Below are 22,336 nucleotides of genomic sequence, written 5' to 3' on the forward strand. Positions count from 1 at the left end.
CGGAGCTGACTCGAGGCTGTTGGTGGATGAAGTCACAGCTGAGGCCACAGTAAAATAAGAGAAAGTCTGCAGTGTTGTGCAGCACAAATATCACAACGTTGTATTTATGTATTTTACCCTGTATTAACCTGATTTTGCCACGTCTTATCTTATTTTTTACTTTTTAATCATCCTGATTGTACTTGTAACTTGCTAGCTTGTAATCTCCTTGTGTAACGTACTTGTTTCTGTTGTAAAGTTTCCCTTTGTCGGCTGATTTTATTGTGAAGTTTACCTTTGTCCGCGCTATTTAAAACGGCATTAAATAAACGAATAAATAAACAGATCAGGAACAACAGATAGCCTGGCAGAGGGACTCGAACAGCACTGCCAAAGACGTATTTAGATAGCAGGGTTATCTCGGCTCGGCTCTGTGTGCAGCTGCTTTTGCCTGAACCAGAGGACGGGCTGAGGTTTGCTCTCCCTGATTGGGCGGCCCTCCGGAAGAGCAGTTCGAGCTACCCAATAGGGCACAGCTCCGAAGACAGCTGAAGAGCAATGGAAACGGGTTTTCGTTGAGACCCCAAATATTTCACAACATAGGTAAGTAACCGGAACAGTACAATGGATTACGTATATGTATTTAAAAATATATATATATATATATTTCTGTAAAAGAAAATAATCGTCTGGTGCTCGTCTTCTGCATGTAGTTTCCTGCTCTCATTTCATGGGCACGATAGTCTTTTTACTGTGTCCATGTAACCTAGGACTCGTACACAGTTTTAGAGGAGGAGATGAGGGAGTGCAGTTTCACATACTACAGGCAAGTAAAATAGCTTACTTAATATGACTACTACTCCCCCGGCAAGTTTCTAAACAACACAGCTCCCCGTTGCGCTTATAAAGTAAAAGAGGATGTATCCTTTTCTTCGATCGGCAGAGTTAAGAGGGGCGTTGAAAGGCAGGAAAGGAAAGTTTTGACTAGAAAAAGAACAGATCTCCCCGAGCACTCCTAAATCACAATATTTTGCTATATATGCAAATATAATCTTCTTGAATGCTCCCAATACCATTTGTCGTAGTTGCAAGAGGTACATAAAGTTCAAATATCAGTCCATAAATCTTGGTGTTTCCAGAAACGCAAGAGTTCTCGCATAAATAAATGCCAATGTTTATACAAGATAGTATAGAGTTTATGGCTCTCTGTATTATAATTGGTAATAAGGCGTACCCTTTGCCCTACTTCGCCCCTTTTACAAGTTTCTTTCGGTAACAGTGTTTGTAGACGTTTCAGATTAGTGGCCCTTTTTCTCGCTTTCTCTACAACCCTCCGGTCATAGCCTCTTGCCTCAAACCTATGCGATATATCTCGCAAATTCAACTGAAATACATCGTCTTCAGAACAATTTCTCCGGGCTCTATATGAATATATGTGCTGGAGTGAACAATAAATTGATTTTGGAGAAATGGACTATTGTATGGATACATCTGTCCAGGCTGCATGAATTTATAATCTATGCGAGAACTCTTGCGTTTCTGGAAACACCAAAATTTATGGACTGATATTTGAACTTTATGTACCTCTTGCAACTACGCCAAATGGTATTGGGAGTATTCAAGAAGATTATATTTGCATATATAGCAAAATATTATGATTTAAGAGTGCTCGGGGAGATCTGCTCATGTTAGGTGCCACAATGTGGTTCTAGGGGGTGTGTATGGTAACCACATTCTCTCTTCTGGAAGCAACGCATTTTACTTTGATTAACATCATTACTGTTTTTCCCCTTGTCGAGCGCCCATATTGTCTGTTGGTTACCAAATTATAGAACTAGAAAAAGAACAGGCTTCCGTAGTATTGGTGAAAGCAGTGGTCGAAGTGGGGAATAAAAAGTAGGGGACCTGTGGGTGGAGAATCAGGGGGCGGGAATAACCGAAGATTGGATCAGTGGACGGAGTCAGGGGTGTGGCTAGAAATTGCAAAACATACCAATTTTTAGTACGTTTAGCATTTCACTGACCAGTTACAGCTTATAACATTATTTAATTCAAACAATGGATAAACATCTTTATTTGAGGTTTAATTCAGGAAAAAGCAAATACTCATAGGGAATATAGATTTATGTAAAGCGTGCGAAATATAAGCAGGAACAATGGCATGGGCGCAAATTTAGGATGGTGAGTGTAAAAATTCAGGACATGGGGTCAAAATTCAGGACAAAAATTCAGGACAGGTGGTCAAAATTCAGGACAGGAGGTCAAAATTCAGGACAAAAATTCGGGGCAACAGGTATGCTTTGCAGACACATTCATGCAATAGTATGTAAATAAATAGGCATGGAACATAAGTACAAGTCACTTCTCCTACCCCATCACCGCTCCTTCCCTGTCATTTCCCCTGCCCCGTCACCACTCCTGCCCATTCAACGCTCCTGCCCATTCACCGCTCCTGCCCGTTCACCGCTCCTCACCGCTCCTGCCCGTTCACCGCTCCTCACCGCTCCTGCCCGTTCACCGCTCCTGTTCATGCATAATCACTGCGCTCACCCAGTCACTTCTCCTGCCACTTCACTTCTCCTGCCCCGTCAACTCTCCTGCACATCACTTCTCCTGTCCCTTCACTTCTCCTGCCCCGTCACTTCTCCTGCCCCATCACCGCTCCTGCCCCATCACCGCTCCTGCCCCATCACCGCTCCTGCCCCATCACCGCTCCTGCCCCATCACCGCTCCTGCCCCGTCTACCACTCCTGCCCAGTCTACCACTCCTGCCCAGTCTACCACTCCTGCCCAGTCTACCACCCCTGCCCCGTTCACCGCTCCTGCCCCGTTCACCGCTCCTGCCCCGTTCACCGCTCCTGCCCCGTTCACCGCTCCTGCCCATTTACCGCTCCTGCCCACTCACCGCTCCTGCCCACTCACTGCTCCTGCCCATTCACCGCTCCTGCCCATTCACCGCTCCTGCCCCATCACCGCTCCTGCCCCGTCTACCACTCCTGCCCAGTCTACCACTCCTGCCCCGTTCACCGCTCCTGCCCCGTTCACCGCTCCTGCCCCGTTCACCGCTCCTGCCCCGTTCACCGCTCCTGCCCCGTTCACCGCTCCTGCCCATTTACCGCTCCTGCCCACTCACCGCTCCTGCCCACTCACTGCTCCTGCCCATTCACCGCTCCTGCCCATTCACCGCTCCTGCCCATTCACCGCTCCTGCCCAGTCACCGCTCCTGCCCAGTCACCGCTCCTGCCCAGTCACCGCTCCTGCCCGTTCACTGCTCCTGTCCGGTCAGCACTCCTGCCCCATCACTTCTCCTGCCCCATCACTTCTCCTGCTCCATCACTTCTCCTGCTCCATCACTTCTCCTGCTCCATCACTTCTCCTGTCCCATCACTTCTCCTGTCCCATCACTTCTCCTGCCCCATCACTTCTCCTGCTCCATCACTTCTCCTGCTCCATCACTTCTCCTGCTCCATCACTTCTCCTGTCCCATCACTTCTCCTGTCCCATCACTTCTCCTGTCCCATCACTTCTCCTGTCCCATCACTTCTCCTGTCCCATCACTTCTCCAGTCCCATCACTTCTCCTGTCCCATCACTTCTCCTGTCCCATCACTTCTCCTGTCCCATCACTTCTCCTGTCCCATCACTTCTCCTGTCCCATCACTTCTCCTGTCTGCCGATTACTCCCTTTAGGAGCTAAAATTATACTTATGAGGTGCAACCTCTGTCCAGGTGTCAACATTATAAACATGACAAAATGGTGAAATAATGCTGCCACAACATGTGTAACGTTAACCTGCATTGTTTGCCTTTTATTTCCACATAAATTAGTTAACTCAAGTTTCAAGTTTCAAGTTTTATTTATTATGATAAAGGAACTCCTTATGAGGTCCACATAAAAACCAAAATATACATACCAAGCAAGAGGCACATAAAATATCATATCAACACTACAAACAAAAAAATAAACATCTTAATACAGGTCCAAAAAACATTTAAAGAAACCGTACAGTTTAAAACAAAACATTTCATTAGGTGGGTTAATCAAGGCCGCCTGAAATGACAAAGCTGAAAGAATGTTGAGTTGATGGCAAATTGGTCGTAACCATCTACGCCTAAAAGGCATCAAGGCAGGACAAACAAAAATAACATGATTTAAGTCCTGGTCATACATCTGACAAAGATCACAAAGTGCTGAATGTCCGTACCATCTGGCACAGAGATCTTTCAACGGAAGCAGATCTTGTCTTATTAAGTACACTAAGCGACGAACGCCATGAGAGATGTTCCAGTACATATAAGGTTGAGCTTTCCGCAAAATACAGGACTCAATAACAGGAGTACCACCTTTTTTTAACAGCCGGGAATCTCTGTCCTGACAAAACCCCAGTTCCCATGTGGTAGATTTCAGAATGGTTTTTAATTGATAAGAGGATAAAGAAAATAAAGTCTCTTCATCCAATTTCAATTGTGCCACGGCAAATCTGAAGTTTTTTACAAGTAACGAATAGTCATTGAAGTTTCCCAGCAATTCATTTTTTATAAGATCTCTTAAGGTGTTAGACTCACTTTTTGCTATACCTACTACCCAACGTATAATACTGGACAAACCTTGAGCCCAGCTACTGCGTAAACCTAGTTCCTGTCGCAGGGAAGCAGTAGAATTTGCTGTACTAACAGATAATAAACTACGCAGAATTTTCCCTTCTGCGGAGTTTAAAAAACTCCACTTTCTTAGATCTATTAACTCTATTCCGTATAACAGGGAGGCAGGAACTTTTGCTCTAAAAACATCTAGAAGAATAGAAAAATGCCTTCGACCTGTGGCTTTATACAGGGATACTAAACTCTTTCCCTGTGAAATAGCCTTCCGGGAGTTATTATCCATATGTGCTTTGTCACTTAGATTATTTGTGACAATTTTGCCAAGAAAGGTATAAGATTTCACAATTTCCAATTTTTGATCCCCCACAACCCAAGGAAAGTTAGGAAATTTAGGTTTCTTCTTACCGGAGAAACACATCACTTTGCTTTTTGCCGTGTTTATCAATAGGTAATGGTTTTCAGCGTATTCAGAAAGCGCTTGCAAACGATTATTCAAGCCCTTCGGGGTAAGATCCAAAATCAAGATATCATCTGCATACATAAGGCATGCAATCGGAACTCCACCCAAGGACGGGGCAATACCAGCGCATGCTGAGAGGGCAACAGGTAAATCAACTGTATAAAGGGAAAACAGCAAAGGAGCCAGAAGGCAACCTTGCTTTAACCCATTAGAGGTAAAAATTATTTTGGATAAACCACGTTCACCTCCCAGTAGAACTCTGCACCAGGTATCTGAGTAAAGTGCACGAATTAATTTAATAAGAAAGGGGGGCATACCTAAATCAAATAACTTTCTCCAGAGCAATATTCTATCCACTTTATCGAATGCGGTGGAGAAGTCAATAAAGGCGCCGTAAACCTGCCCACCACGAACTTTCACATATTTTTCCAAGATAACTTGAAGTGCCGTCAAGTTATCTAGAGTTCCGTGATTTTGTCTGAAACCTGTTTGTTCAATAGGCAGGATTTTAAACTCAGTTACCCATTGGTTCATTAAAATAAGAATACATTTTGCGAAAACCTTACCAATGGCATCAAGCAAAGCGATTTGGCGATAATTTTGAGGAAGATCTCTTGCCCCTTTTTTATATAAAGGAACAATGATACTTCCTTTCCAGGAAGGGGGGACTGTTCCACTAGAAAAGCTAAATTTAAATACAGGAAAGAGGATTTTGCTCCAAAGTTCACTCTGGTGTTTTAATACAGAGATGGGGACTTTATCTGGACCCATCGCACCAGAGGAACGCATGTTCATAATAGCAAATTCAATATCCTTTACCGATGGACAATCAAATATACGGGAAACATAATTAGATTCCACCATGGGCAATTGTGAATTATTATAACTGTACAAATTCTCGATATATTGGACCCAAATCTGTTCCTCAATGGCAATAGGGGTGGCACTGGCTCTAGTCCCACAACCCTTGCCGATTAAAAACCAGAAAGTCTTGGCTTGGCCGTTATAAGAAGCTTCCCTCAGTTGTATCCAAAGAGAATCTTCCTTATTGCGCTTTAAACGAGCCTTAAGCCTAACTCTCCTTCTTTTTAAAATTGACAACCTATGCTTGGCTTCTTGGGAAAATGATAGATATTGCCCCCTTATTACTTTATTTATTTCTATATTTATAGCCCGCAATGGATAGGGGACTGCAAAAGATTTTTTCACATAGGGTTTCCTTTCCGCTATGCAAATTACCGATTCTTAAAAATTAGCAAATCCCAACAGCTCTCTCCCTTCCCAGAGAGGTAAACTCTTGACAGTTTGATTCAAAAGGGACACCAAACTTTCAAAGGAGCGAGAATTCCAAAAACATTTCCCTGAATTAGAGTCAAAATTCACCAGATCCGTATCCATACTCCAAGAATCCACTGTCGGAAGACTGACAGAGACTATAAGCATCAACGCATTATGGTCACTAAGATTAGACTCTATGACTTTCATATTTTTCAACTGGGAAAATAAGGCAAAATCTGCCATAACATAATCAATAATAGATTTTCCCTTATTTGATTTATGCGTGAAAGCAGCCGGGGTGTCAGAGGGAAGCCTCCCATTTACTATTAAACAGTCAACTTTATATAGGCCTTCTATTAAACAGTCAACTTTATATAGGCCTTCTAGTTAACTCAATTATAAGATGTCAGCTCATTTTCTATGAATCCATCTTCAGATGCATAATTTACATATTTCAACAAGTGTTTCTAGGTCTATCGGATCAAAAAGATAACAGCTATGTGGTCCATTTGACGAGGTTGCAATGGCCACAAGTTCAGGTAGGTTTACTTCAGGCCTGTAGAGCATGCAGCAAGGCTATACGCGACTGCCTTGCTTTAAAGTAAGGTTTTCCTAATTGCTGCAAAAAAGACATGCAGTGAATGTTAAAGTCCAATCCCCAGACATATGGGATGGTGGTGCTATTTGTTGAGGTAGTGTACTTCTAGTTTTTTGTGTAACCGGAGGAAGGACAAACAGCATCAGAGAGCTTGTGAGATTTCCCATTTATTTATGGTAGATAAGGTTTCATTCTCTAAGTTTCACATGACCAATAACTACTGCCGAATTACGCTCAGTAAAAAGACTTCAAAATTGTTAAGTCAAGCCCACAAAAACTATAAACTGAATACCACTGCCGACTACTACAACTATTCATATCTATTTCCAGTTACCTTCACTGTTTTTTAAATAGCCTACTCACCTCCCAGTACAATGCTGCTTAGGCCTCTATTTTGAACAGGTCAGTGTTTTGCGACACCTGTGTAAAGACATTTGAGAAGATTGGAAGTTATGAGCTGGGTGGCATTTACTGCATCTGTTAATTAGAGGGTGCGATAAACTCACCATTCCTTAAATGTTGGTAGGGCAAACCTGCCGAAACTGAACATAGGAAAATTAAGTTATATAAATTAACATGCAGGCTTGGTGCGGTTTAAGTACCAAATCTGAATGTTACTCTCCAAAAACTTACAAAAAGGTGCTATTTATCACACCTGACAAATAAGTGCGCCGAATATAAAGACAGATTACACACAGCGGTAAAGCGGAAATGTGCATATATGGAGCTCACGTAATCCGTATATATGAACATTTCACAAATTGCGGGTAACGACCACAGATGAGTTGCAAAAGTTCTAGTCGATATAAAAGTTATATTTAAAATGATTAGGTCTATTTGTACATCAATGCACAAATAGACCTAAAAAGGGGCCCAACAATGTTCCCAAACCAGTTTTACAACAAACACTGGCAAGTATTCCCAAGCAAGAAATCGAGCGAATCTTCCAGTATTTGTTGCTGCTGTTTTTTTTTACAGCACAAAGACATTTCAACAAAAAATGTTTATTGTACGTGAACATACAAAACCACACCACTTGTGTATAACTTTCATGCATAAATTGAGCAATACCGATGTGGCATAATGGCCAGACCGGCTGACTTTGGATCGGGGGGACCAGGCTTGAATCCTGGTGTTGGCTTAACACCTACATTTGTTTTTGTGCAAATCAGCATGATATGCTAAAGGCAGAAGGCGGCGCATTGTCATTCAAAAGGGGATAATCTGCCTCAATCGGAATGACAATGGGCCTGCCCTCGGTCTGTGTGAGCTCAGGGAGGGGCTGCTGCAGCCTCTGGAGTTCAACAGAGAAGTGCGAGCAGCCCCTGGAAGCTGAAAGAAAAAGTTGTCGTTTTTAAATTTGACTATTCTTGCCGTCCCGGGATGCTTTTTCGAAAGAAAGAAGTAGGGGAACGGACTGAAATCATTTTTTAAAGTAGGGGCACGCTGAGCCCTTCCGTCCCCGCCCACTTCTACCACTGGGTGAATGCCACCAGTCGTCCAGGGATCTGAGTATTATTTATGTATTTTTCGAAGATTAGTGGTTATGCAGATAGATGTCAAATAGTTGGGCACATTCTCGTATATCCACGGAGCTCTAGTGTTGACAGGTCCATACATGAGTAGCTCAGTACAACTTTTTTTGTATTCCGTGATTTGCAGTTCTGAATTTACAACTCCCAGAATGCAAGAGAAAAAGATGTGACTGCCCCTAAACCATGGACCTGGTAAACTTAAGAGCTCTATCCAATGCCCCCCTCAGGTTGAGTTTTTCAGAAGAGAATTGTTATTAAAAAGTAATTTACATTAGGTCGCCACAAAAGGTGAATGTGATGGTGTCATCACTCTGTCGGATTTGGATGCATTAAGAGTGTTGTGATATTCCAGCAGACACTTTTATAATTGCCCACGTAATGTTGCCAGGTTCTAGTTTAGCATTTCTCAGGACTTTGTGCAATGTCTTCAAGAGGCACTTGACTTCCCATTGGCTTGGGGGCATTGAGGTATGAATGAAGCAAACTCATTGTTTTGGAATAGGGCCATTATGCCTTCAGATCTCCGTCGAAGTACCAGGTGCTGCCAGCATCTTGTTTAGCCTGGGTGTTTCCTAACCTGCAGATGTCAAATGTACTAGCGCAATCTGGGGTATTTGCTGTGGTCATGAAATATATATGTAACAACAAAGGGGAACCTAAAAAGGACGATATTTATAGGGGTCCAATGTACTTGTCCTAAACTTATAAACAATAAATGTACAGAGTTCCCCAAAAGGTAGTGTTAGTGTGGCACAGCAGTCTCTCTCTCACGGAATAGAAGTGTAACCAATAATCAGGGAACCCCGGGGATCCCTTGTCGGAACTAGGAAACCTCATACAACTGAATAGCTGGATGATATTATTTGCATCCCGCAAGGTAGTTGTCTTGCCTCATCACCGGCTTCCTGCTCCTACGTCAAGCCGGCGCTGCAATGCCTGACGGGTAGCACAAGGTGCTACACTTTTGTGGAGTTCGTTTGTTCCTTGCCGTGGTTGAGTAAGTATGAGGGACCCAGAAAAATGAAGTAGTGAGCGTGAGGAAGTGTGTTAAAAAAGGTTAGTTAAGTCCACTAAGAAGACTTTATTCGTGTGGCTCACTACCTTAATAAAATAGTGAAGGAGGGGTACCGAGACTCAAAGTCAATGTATTTTGGCCTCGTTCAACCCTCACATGCGGTCAACATGTTTCATGCCCTATAGGCAATTCTTCAGGACCTAATCGTGCTCATAAACATAGTGAAATGCCCGAATTTGGGCATTACAGTGTATGCAGTATACAACCTGAGGGGTGGGAACCAGGGCAGGCCAGTGGTCCTGTGTGGAAATCACCCTGGAGGAAAAAACGAAAAAACAACAACAACAGACAGGTGTTCGTTATATACAATAAAGCATATGCTGCTTAGTGTATAACAGCATGCCATACTGTGAAACCTCATCAACCAAGCAGTAGATTTCATCTGACCTGATCTTGTGGTATGGCCGTGAGAGAGAGAGAGACTCAAGGTGCCCATAACATTGTTACTAAAAACAGGTGTGTCAACACCTTGTGTTTCACTAAAAATTGTAGTCTCAAAGGGGTAGTCTACATTAAATTCATATAATAAATTATGTGTGAAACTTGTATGGAAAAGGAAGAAAGAGAGGAGCCATATGCGTCAACTTAGAAGGTGGTATGAGGGGTCAGGATAAGGTTAATGGGAATTTAAACGTAGAATCTTACCCTCAGACTTTAAGGAAGTGCCCCGCAGACTGCTCATGTGTCACCTGTGCTTCTAGGTTCATCCCTGTTGAGTGGAGCAAGGGAGGTTTAATCACTCATTCAATACATAAGAGGCGTGGTGGATCCGGCCAACAATATCAAGAGCCGTGTCCTCCCAACCATTAGATGGTATTCCAAACATTCCTCTCAAAACAAGCTGATGCGCCGGGACTCCCACCCCGCGTACCTGCCGATCCCATTGATCACTCAACCCCAGGTCAATACAATAATGTAATGGAATATATGGGATCATGATGAGAGAATACCTGAGAAGCAATATAGCCCCTCAAGGTCTAATCGTTAATATTATACCCAGACTCTTCCTAGACGGCAGCATTCTGGGTCACCTGCATACGCTGTAAGAGGTATTCCGGCAGGCCCAGATACAGGATATTGGCGTAGTCGAGTCTGGACCCGATGAGAGCCTGAACAGTTATTCTCCTATGGTCCTCCGAGAGCAGCGGAAAAAACTTCCGCAACATCCTGAGGATACCGAAACATGTTCCTGTAAGAGTCAGCACCTGAGACTTGAGAGTAAGCCCATTGTCTATTTTAATTCCCAGGTTCTTGGCTGACTCGGAGGAGTTAGCTGGAGGGAACATGTCAGCCGGCCACCACCCCTGCCAGTCCGGTTCCGAGGGGCATCCGAAAAAAAGTATCTCGGACTTATCCGAGTTGCACTTGAGGCTGTTCAGTTGGAACCAGTTAAAAACAGCCCCAAGGCACTCACGGATACTATCACCCTCGAAATCTTCGCCCCTCCGGCAGGTGAAGAGAAGCTGGGTGTCGTCAGCGTAGGAAACGATCTGAGCCCCAAAGGATTCCACCAAAGCCGCCAAAGGGGTCATGAAGATGTTAAAAAGAGTTGGGCTCAATACTGAGCCCTGAGGAACTCCGACTCCCAAAGGCGACATTTCGGCAGATCCAGGGGAGGCCCAGACCGTTTGTCGGCGGTTGGTCAGAAAGGAACGAAACCAACTGAGCACCGACCCCCTCAGACCGATGGCATGTAGCCTTATGAGGAGATCCTCATGGGGGACGGTGTCGAAAGCCGCCGACAGATCCAACATAACTAACATCACCCTGCCTCCGGCATCCAGCGTCTCCTTAACAATCTCTGAAACCTCCAGGAGTGCGGTTTCTGTACTTAGGTTAGGTCGAAAACCTGATTGAGACACGTGCAGAAGCTTGTTGGATTCCAAAAAATTGGAGAGTACGCCATGAATATGTTTCTCCAAGATTTTCGTGAAGGCCGGGAGGAGCGAGATAGGCCTATAGTTAGCAGGGGTGTCTGGGGCAAGGTTAGGCTTTTTAAGAAGAGGGATGACCATGGCCTGTTTCCACAGATGTGGAAGGGCTCCCTGACTTAAAGAAAGGTTTAAAATGGGGTTAGCAAGAGGGTTAACAACTTCTGCCATTCTGGCTAGAAATTTGGCAGGGCAAGGGTCACATGGTGATCCAGATTTCAAACTCATCATAAGTGCTAGTGAGGACGATTCCGTAAGAGGTGGAAAAACCGCTAGCACGGGGCCGGAGGTAGGCACATAAACTGACTCTTCCAATGAGGGCGGGATAACAGTTATAGGCCTCGGGGGAAAGGAATCCTGTATCTGCCTAATTTTGGTGGTGAAGAAATTGGCTATGGTGTCAGCCCAGGTGTCAGCAGGGGCTACCTGCGCTAAGTTAGATCGCTGGGTAGTAAATTCTCTGACAACCGCGAAAATCTCCTTACAGGAATTGGCTGCTTCCTCAATTCTTTTAGCGAAGTAGCCTTTATTTTCCTGGAGGCCTAATCTATGGTAGGTTTTAATCATGGATCTATAGGTCAGTTTTGCCTCGGTATCATACTCAGCTCTCCATGTCTGTTCGGCAGCTTTACATAGTCTACGAGAATGAGCCAATTCCGCGGTAAACCATGGTGCCGAAACCGTTTGATGGCGGTACGAGGGGGCTGTGCAGGAGCAAGCTCATTCAGTCTGGCTAAAAGCCAGGTCTGCAGAGTTTCAAGATCCTTATCCAGGTCACCAGTATAGGACACAGGATGGTTCACAAGGGCCTGAGAAAGCAGGTCAGGAGTCACCCGATGGTATGCTCTAAAGGCGAAACCCTGTTGTCTCGGAGCGGTGACTGCTGATTTCTCAGTGCCAGGTATTTGGAAATAGGCTAGTCGATGGTCAGACCATAGAACCGGCAACACTGCAGTCACCTCAACCGGAAAGGTAGAAAAGACCTGGTCTAAAGTATGACCCTTGTCGTGGGTCGGGCCAGAAAGATAGGGGAACAGGCCCAAGGAGGATGTGATATCTAGCATCCTAATAGTATCCGGATCATGACTATCTTCCATATGGAAGTTAAAGTCCCCGGCTAGCACGCACCTCTCCGTTCTCAGCACTAGAATAGACATGACTTGTTGGAGTTCCTCAAAAAAGGACCCTGCAGGCCCCGGAGGTCTGTATACTAGGAGCCCCTTTACGGATTGTTGGGGAGACAGGGCTAGGGAGAAGGCCAGGGATTCGGTGCCCGTGATAGATTCCGTGTGAATGGCCGAACACGCGATAGTTTTTTTCACAACGAGGGCCACTCCTCCTCCTCTACCCTTATCTCTGTCTCGTCTAAGGATGTTATACTCAGGAGGGATAGCTGCAGCAATGTCAGGACGAGAGGACTCATTGAGCCATGTCTCAGTAAGCATCAGACAGGCAGGTTTGTCAATAGTCAGGAGATCAAAGATCTCCTGAGCGTGTCTGTGCATGGATCTAGTGTTGAGGAGTAGGCAGAGGTGTTTAGTTTTACACTCCTTCATATGAGAAGTAGGTGAACGTGTGCTAGTAAGCTGCCAGTTACACTCTGGGCATTTATGCTTACCCCTGTATCGTCCGGGAAAAACTGAGTAACAGGACTCCGCCGCTTTGTTGAAAGAGTGGAGCTCCTGGGATGTGTAAGAAAACATAGTGATATATATGGGGGAAGAGTAGGGACTAGAAGAGCCTGGCACGCCGCACGCCTCCGGGACGCTGACGGGCGCAGACGGGCAGACTCTGGCGCGACTCAGGCGCAGGTCAGGCGCATCCGCATTACGGAAGAGGTGAGCATTTTATAGCGCTACTAGAGCGCGAGGGCGGCGAGTCCTACCCCCAAGATGGCGGCCAAAATCAGATCCCAGCCCTGGGCGTCAATACTCGGCCGAGGGCGGTCTGAATACCCAGGCAAGGTGAGGGGAGCAAACGAGGCACCTCAGAGCGCTAGGAAGTCTTTTGCATGCACCAAAACGCTTCTTAAATCAAGCGTGCAGCACAAGCCAAATTTACACAAGTTAAAATGAAATAACACGCAAGTTAAAATACACAGCTAAAAAGTGTAAAGAATAGAAGGGAGACCTCCCGGCTTCCGCCTCAAGAGGGAAAAGGTTGTAGCAGTTTGGTAATCCCTGAGTGGAGGAGCAAATTCCCCTTTTATAGCGCTACTAGAGCGCGAGGGCGGCGAGTCCTACCCCCAAGATGGCGGCCAAAATCAGATCCCAGCCCTCGGCGTCAATACTCGGCCGAGGGCGGTCTGAATACCCAGGCAAGGTGAGGGGAGCAAACGAGGCGCCTAAGAGCGCTAGGAAGTCTTTTGCATGCACCAAAACGCTTCTTAAATCAAGCGTGCAGCACAAGCCAAATTTACACAAGTTAAAATGAAATAACACGCAAGTTAAAATACACAGCTAAAAAGTGTAAAGAATAGAAGGGAGACCTCCCGGCTTCCGCCTCAAGAGGGAAAAGGTTGTAGCAGTTTGGTAATCCCTGAGTGGAGGAGAAAATTCCCCTTTTATAGCGCTACTAGAGCGCGAGGGCGGTGAGTCCTACCCCCAAGATGTGAGGTTGGAAACTTTGTTAAAAGATCTTATTCAGCCATTGTTGGTTGGAATGACTTTGTGTAATACTAGACTTGATCAGCTAGATGGAAAAGTTGGGAGAAATACGGAATTACTAGCTGATCTGATACAGGGGGTGAACTCAATGAAACCTAATGGTTCACCTGTGCCACCGGCCACTGTCATTGCCCCTAAGCTAGTACCACCTTGCCCAGCACTCCCTGTAAAATCCGGCCAAGATGGAATAAAATTGACTGGCTCTATACCAAAAAGTGTTCCACCTGATACTTCCTTAAAAAATAAACCTATCATTAAACCTGTGAGTAGTGTAGGTGGTCAAGGTGTAGACAAAACGTTGGCAGAAGAAAGGCCACAGATACCCTTATTTAAGGCCAGTAAGGAGAATGGTACCGTAAATCCATATAATGGAAAACGGCACCAGAGGAAAACGGTTGACCTACCACCTGAAGCCGCCCCGTATACGATAGTTATGGCAGGCGTCCCCGAGTTATCTATGGATGTTAGGGAAGATCACCGTGCGTTAAGAAATAAAGTAACGCATTGGTTACATAATAACAGACCCTTGCCAGCACACATTAATGGAGAAATTTTGACAGTGAGGCGATCAGTCTGGGTGGGCTCCAGACCCAAAGATAAGAAAGGGGATGTTATCATTATAAATTTCAAAGATCATAGAGCAGTTCGTCATATAGGAGATTGGTATGAGTCAAATGGCAGTGACTCTATCTCTACTCACTATCTTAGCTATTTCTATCCATACTGCCCAGGACAAAAGCATGGAGGTAGGGATAGAGTAAGACAACCTCTAGATTGGTTTTCGTCAAACCAACGTGGATACGGTTCGAATGCTTTACCCCAACCTGGGGCACACTTTGGTATTGCTCAAAGACAATTTTTCCCAATCACCCCTGGAATGGGTTATGGGAATAACAATCTTTTCCGAGAGAATAGAGATTTTTTGCGCCCAGCTTACAACCTTCCAACCTACAACAGATTCGATGTATTTTCGGGCCTAGATTATGTGGATTGACATGAAAAGGGTCCCGTTCATACAAACTCTCGGAGTCTGGTAGAGGTTGATACACCTAAAAGTAATCCCATAATTCCATCCTTAGGGGAGGGATGTCGAATAATCTTTCTCCCAGAACCGACCATTAATATAAATTCTGGTCCTGGTGAGGAGCCTCCTCCTTCTAGCACTATTATAGCCCAGAAGGACGACATTGAGAATACTAGTGGGGAAGTGAGCTCTAAAAATGAGGAGATAGACTGTGATAACTCCACGCTCCAAGAGGTAGGAAGAAATAAAAAACAGGATTCCTGTACATTCCTATCCTGGAACGCAGCAGGTTTAAAAAATAAGATAGATAACCCATCACTGAATTTAATTGTAAATGAGCGGGATGTTGTGGCCCTTCAAGAAACATGGTCCACAGTACCCGTGCATTTAAGCGGGTATAGAACTTTCTTTACCTCAGCTGAGGCCGGTTTATATGGCCGCCCGAAGGGAGGTTTAACAACATTCCTCTCGAATAAGCTTAAATATGAGAAAGTAACTTTTAAACCTAATTCGAATTACTTTCAACTTATAACCATATGTACCAAGGGACTTACTGTAATTCTGATTAATTTTTACAATAATATCCCAAAAGCTCAAATACTGATTACCTTGAGAACACTTAGAGAAAACATACAACATGAAACAGAAAAATCAAAGAAGGAAACGGTAATTTTATGGGGGGGTGATTTTAATTGTTCACTTTGCACAAGGGGTAAAAAGGGGATCTGTGGCCTAATGTTAGAACAGGATACACATCTAACACACTTTGAACATTCCTTGATTGGGGACCTACTTAATGAATTAGTATTTATGTATGATTTGGGGTTTGTGAATGAAATAGCTCAGAACCCCACTTCATTCCAACCGACATTTGTTGGTAGAGGTGCAATGTCCACTATTGATTTTGTTCTCGCATCAAATAGCTGCGGTAATAGAATCAATAGCTTAACGACTTTGGAGTTGCCCCTAAGTGATCATCTGCCCTTATTATTAGAGGTGGTGAATCTTTTTTGTGAACACCCTGAACATACCCTAGATATAGCCCCTGACTTGATTTTAGGCAGGCAAAATGGGTACACTCTAAAATGGGGCAAGGTGACGCCAGAAAAGTTTCTGGCAAAATTGTTAAATACCTGTTCAGATAGTTTCTTTATTTGCCTAGGGGGATCAGCCTGCTCCATTCAGATTTTAGAGCATTTTGATAAAATAGCCCTTGAAATTAAGAAAAGTCTGTGGGTGGAGCTAAGAAATAAGTCAAGGCGTACCAAAAGCTGGTTTGATACCGCTTGTACCAGGGCACTAAGTGACTTGAAAAATGCCATTCATAAATCACCCCGGGACCACTTAGTAATAAGAGGGTTAAGGAATTTCTATAATAAGGCCCTGAAAAATAGGAAAAATGTTATTAAAAAGGAGGCCCTTGAAGAACTCTGTGAGGCTGCACAGTCTAAAGATGCATCTGCATTTTGGAGGGCAGTTAACGCACCTTTTCTCTTCGACAGTCATAAGGCTCGTATTGAGACGGCGATTACCGAAGAGGAATGGGTGGATCACTTTTCAACTTTATATAGTTCACAGGACGCCCCATGTCCGACTAATGCTTTTAAATCAGTAAATACTGCTATGGGTGAGGAAAAATTGGTGATATCCCTTGAGGAAATCTTACTCGGATTAAATACAACTAAGGGTGGAAAGGCTGCTGGTCCTGATGGGATCCCTGCAGACTTATATAAAGCAAAAGTGGAGATTTGGGGTCCCATGCTGACACAGCTTTTTAACGCCGCCCTAGCCAATGGTATGCATTCATCCTGGTTTACTTCAATAATTGTGCCAATTTTCAAGAAGGGAGAGAGACAAAATTGTGCTTGTTATAGGCCAATTTCCCTTCTTGATTCATCTGTAAAAATTCTTGGGAGAATAATATTGGCAAGACTTCAGAACTGGGCGGAAGATAATGAAATTCTGAGTGATCTACAGTACGGGTTCAGGAAAGGTTTGGGAACCGTGGAACAATGTTTAAACTTAATGATTATCCAACAAAAATATACTAGGGTGAAAGGGGAATGGTTATATTTTACATTCGTTGATTTGTCTTCGGCATTTGACTGTGTATCGCATACCAAACTATGGGATATTCTGCAAGGGCTGGGCATTGATGATGCCATAATTTCCTTCCTGAGAGATTTATACTCTGGTGCCACAGCATCAGTCCGCTATGGCCGTGGGGGAGAATGCACTAGAAGACTTGGAGTGGGTCGCGGAGTACGCCAGGGTTGCGTTCTGGCCCCGTTCCTATTTCTTCTTTATATTAACGGACTTGAACATCGTCTTCTGCAAGAGTGCAGGGACATGCCTAGAGTGGGGAAGAGGTCGATCCCTGCGCTCATGTATGCAGACGATGCTGTCCTAATGGCTCGAACCCCCTTGGCCTTACAGAAATTGTTAGTATCCATTGAAAAGTTCATGTTGAGTTTAGACCTGAAAATTAACTGTGGTAAAACATACTCCATGAATTGCGGCACAAAATCTGGTAAAAAGTCGAAAACTATGTTTTTAAATAATGTTCCCTTGGAAAATATCTCATGTTTTCCCTATTTGGGTATTTTGTTTCATGAACGGGGAGGATGGTTGAGTGCCATAAAGGCCAGAACTCTTTTGTTCCAAAAAACTTTAATGGCCGTTAGGTCTTTCATGAAAAAGCTCGGGAAAAAACCAATAAAAGAAATCTTGACCATATATAATGCCACATGTATATCCGTAGCTCTTTACGGTGCGGGACTTTGGGGCTTTTCTAATATTGACCCACTACAAATTGCTGAAAACATCTTCTTACGTGACATTTTATCTGTACCACAGAGTGTTTCTACTTACATTTGCCATGTGAAGCTGGGTCAACCCTACTTATCAGATTTAATTAGAATACAACCCATTCTCGTGTGGCAGAGGGTATGGACTACTAATGAATGTGTAGTTAACCGGGCTGTGATACAGGATATTTTGAATACTGAAAACTCGGTCAGGGTCGAATGGTTAGCTTATATTAAGCAATTTATGTCTGATATTGGCCACTGCGAATACTACGAGGATCCACTATCTATGGGAAATATACCCAGAAGATCTTTGAAAAAACTGAGTTTGGAATACCTCATGGATAAAAGAAGAAGAGCAGAGGCAAATAAAAAGACAGTTGCTTGGCATAACCAGATACTGACTGGAGTAAAAGTACAGCCCTATTTGACCCTGTTGATGTCAAATCATGATCTATTTCTTTTAACCCGCTTTAGACTGAACCTTGTTTTTAGACTCCTATCCTTCCCAAAGATGAATTTATGGTCACAGACTTTATCTACCTGCCCTTGTGATGATTCCTCGTCCCAATCTGACATACACATCTTATTCTTTTGTAAATTTTATTCTATTCCTCGTCGAAAACTTTTAATTCCTTTTCTCAAAGATATGAATTTAAAAAGATGTCGTTTAGCATTTCTTGAATGTCAGAGAATGGATACTGTTTTTACTGTTGTGGTTCTTTTAAACTATTTTAAACATGTTTTGAAATTAAGAAAAACTATTAGTGTAAATGAAATATAATCAGTATGTTTTTCTTTTTTATGTAGTATGCTGTTTATGTTGTTACTTTCATGGTTAATGATTTTTAACCAAATAAAGTACTTTCTGATTCTGATTCTGATTCTGAGTGGAGCCGGACATGAGTGAAGGAGTAAGTTCTTTATTCCAGAAAAAGAAACACCAGTGCAGCAAGAAGGGGAGACCCTTCATCCAGCGCCCTGCTCCTAACTTCCACTGCCAGCAATCTCGAATAGATTCGCTGACGTGGGCAAGGAGCTGGGTGCGGAGCATGGAACACACATTTGTTATAAATAGCATACATAAGAGAGGTAAACCAACACGAGGGCCACTCTTCGCCTGTCACTTTCTTAATAAACCCGTACCTTTACCACCTGTTGAGGTCTGTACCTTTTAGTGCAAAAATGGCAACGAACAGAAAGAGGTAAAAAGTGCAGCAGAGTGGAATGCTGATGAGTTTCACCTCAACTTGGCATCATGCATTTAATGGCATTCTTTTAAGACATTGTGCCACAGGTTGCAACGATGGGTAGATGTATTATGAAATATGTTTGCCTTTTCCTAAAACAAAACCTCTAAAGAGGTTGTAGAAGTCATTGAGCATGGGTTTTAGCAGAATTATAGATTGCCGCATTTTCCACATATTCCATCATTTGCTGCACAATCTGCAGATTTTAGCAAAACAAATGTGTTTCTAGTTCAAATGGTTCAAAAGGTGCTAAAAATACAGCAACACTTGTTGCCTCACAGTGGAAGTCTCTTTGTAAAGGCCACTGGTCACCTCTCTGTTGCTTGTTGCTATATGAGTTGTTAAACTGGTACTATTGAGGTACAACCATTTTCCAAACAGTGTTAACAAGTGTGAAAATGACAAAAGAATGAAGTAATACTATCACTAAATGTGTCGCATTACATCTCATAATTTGCCTTTTCTCGCTATATAATTCCAGTGTCCCTGATTTTAGCTCACATAACTAAATGGCAAACGATAGCATGAATAGCTGCAGAAAATCAGCTGCTTTTCAGCTGATAGAATTACTACTATTTGTATGTTCGCCAAATGGCTTTGCTCTGATGATTTGTTTTGTTTGTAAGTGATAGTTTCGGTGAATGTATTCACAGTTGGAAGTGACAACGTACTGCCATATACATAGACTCGGGTATTAACTGGTTTTAGCTTTGGTGCTAGATTGAGTGACTGATGGCTTTTACACTGAGCACCTGTGTGGATTAAGATGATTGTCTATCTGTCTTTCAATCAACAGTTTTCACTATGGTTGAAACTTGCACTTTTAGCCAGTATCATCAAGGGCGGAGATGATATATATTTGCTCTTCGACCTCTATGATGGTTCTTCTTTCAAACGTATTATTTGAAAATGCTTTTTTGAGTTCCCGTTATATAACATAAAACTTGACTCGTCTGTAAGAGAGACATTTTAAGATATAATAAACTATGTCAAACTATCTAGAAATTGATAGTAAAACAGAGAGGAGTTAAAAGCCTCTAATAATAAGCAACAATTTATACCGGAATAGCATTCTTAGAAATGCTGGAAAAAGGTCGGAATTGTAATGAGGGTATGGGAGTATGTGGACAACAAGGGAAGGGTTCCTAGTGAAATCCAATATATATCACATATAGTTCATCAACTCTGAAACATCTCTGAGCGTCTAGGCTTTTTTGCCGTACTGTGTCAGTAGGAAACATAGAAAGATCTATTCACCTTTTTAAGGGCCACATGTATCATGCATTTTACAGGTTGCAAACGGCCCGAGTGCGACCGGTAAAATGCATTTTGGTATGTATGAATTCCAATTTGCAATTTGGTAACCTGTTACCGAATCACAATTTGGAATTGTGAATACATACCGATTCGGTATTAGGAAGGGGCATATTAGGGCAACCATTCCTAATACCGAATCGCAGCGGTATGCAGGAATGTTTTGTGACCGAAATGCGGTTGCAAAAAGTTCGCATTTTACCACCTTCTTCATGTAGGTGGTAACCCCATCGCAATCAGGAAGGGTTCTCCAAGGGACCCTTTCCCCTTTGTAAATGTTTGTAAAAATGTTTTTTAAGAACACTTTTAATTTTTCTTTTTTAAATGCAACACGTTTCCTTTTAAGGAAACAGGCTGCATTAAAAAAAAGATTGCTTTATGTTATGTTATGTTATGTTAGCCGGATTTATAGAGCGCACAGCTGCCCCAGCAAAGGGGCGTCCCGGCGCTATAATGGACAAAAAGCCGGACACAAGCAGTACCAAAGACACAACCATAACAACTCTAGGAATCCTGTGGAAAAAGGAAGGTTTTAAAAGTGTTCACAGACATGGTGGTCTTCTGATCCCAGCAGGCCACCATCCCTGTGATTTTAGCGATTCCTAATGGGTTGCGAATTGTGACCTGCCTCATTAATATTAATGAGGTAAGTCGATTAGGAAACTCCAAATGAAATCATGAAGTTTCATACATTCAAATAGCGATTATCTAATTGTGATTGCAAAGAATCGCAATTAGTTAATTGGTATTTGAAATAATGATACATGTGGTCCTAAATATCAGTCCCAAATTTCTTTAAAAATATGAGCTTGGTCATTTAATTTGTAGACCACCCATTCCTAAGTAGCTGTTTACATCATTGATTCTGTCCAATCCTGAAACTGTGAGGTTTTTGGATTTCCAGTTTCTTATTTTGCACCACTGCTTCCCAAACGTTTTAGAATCGCAACCCAATTTTTAGAATGCCAAACATTTGCAACACACTTAGCTTTAATACACAGAAGGTGGGCTTTTAAAAAAATGAAATTAAAGTATTGTATAGTAGCGCTCTGTCATTTACTGACAGCACATTTTCTATTGAAACAGCCACTGAATTTGCACAACATGCAATTTTGCTGATACAACCATATTGCATACAAATGATAGTGTGTGGAAATAGGGATTCAGTAAATATTTTTCATTTTTTTTTTTTTTTTTTTTTGTAAGACGTTTATTAGTAATCAACAGAGCAGTACACATAGCGTGGCCTACAACCCTTGGGGGCGGCCGCAACAATACGATGTATTGTAAGAATAGAGAGGTACAAAAGATAGGTATACATTCCCACAGCTATGACTACGGAATATAAGTCATTAATGGAACCCTTCGCAGCGCGGGTGCTCATAATTCAATTGTACATTTAAAGGACGTCTTATTTTATTAGTTTACAAGGAAACAATTTAACTCTATAAACTGAACAGTTCTCATCGGTGTGTCCCACATTGTTGGCTGTGTCGTCAAGTAACATTTCAGTGTCTACCGTACTGAAACCCATAAAGGTCACGGATAGACCTCGGCTGCGTGTCAATGGAATAAAGGTATCTGACACACTCGTGCGGTCTATCCTCGCCGCGAGTTACTCCATCCATTAAGGACGGCAGAGCCCCACGGACTATCAATGCATTGTGTGATGCGTCATACGGAGAACCGTTATAGCCTGACTGTAAGTTGGGGAAACACGACCAGCGCCAGCCCTCTTGGCCGGTCGGGTGTCCAAGTGTGCCTCCTGGGTGAGGTGTGTGAGGAAAAAGGGGGCTATATATGGGAGACAAGAATCCA

General features: G+C 43.1%; 1 protein-coding gene across 2 annotated transcripts in view; it reads left to right on the plus strand.

Annotated features, from left to right (window-relative positions):
* Positions 1 to 452: 452 nt before the first annotated feature.
* Positions 453 to 22,336, plus strand: part of SPATA6 (spermatogenesis associated 6) — a 478,099-nt gene continuing 456,215 nt past the window's right edge. The window contains exon 1 of one of the 2 annotated variants that reach the window (XM_078671405.1): positions 453 to 582. Coding sequence is in view for 1 of the 2 variants with exons in the window: in XM_078671396.1 (XP_078527522.1) it covers positions 710 to 805 (96 nt within the window). In the remaining variant the exon portion in view is untranslated. Of the gene's footprint in view, positions 583 to 683; positions 806 to 22,336 lie in introns of those variants that run through there. The other variant, XM_078671396.1, reaches the window with a different exon arrangement.

This window comes from Lissotriton helveticus, chromosome 1_2 (genome assembly GCF_964261635.1).
Source record: "Lissotriton helveticus chromosome 1_2, aLisHel1.1, whole genome shotgun sequence".
Classification (NCBI taxonomy): Eukaryota; Metazoa; Chordata; class Amphibia; order Caudata; family Salamandridae; genus Lissotriton; species Lissotriton helveticus.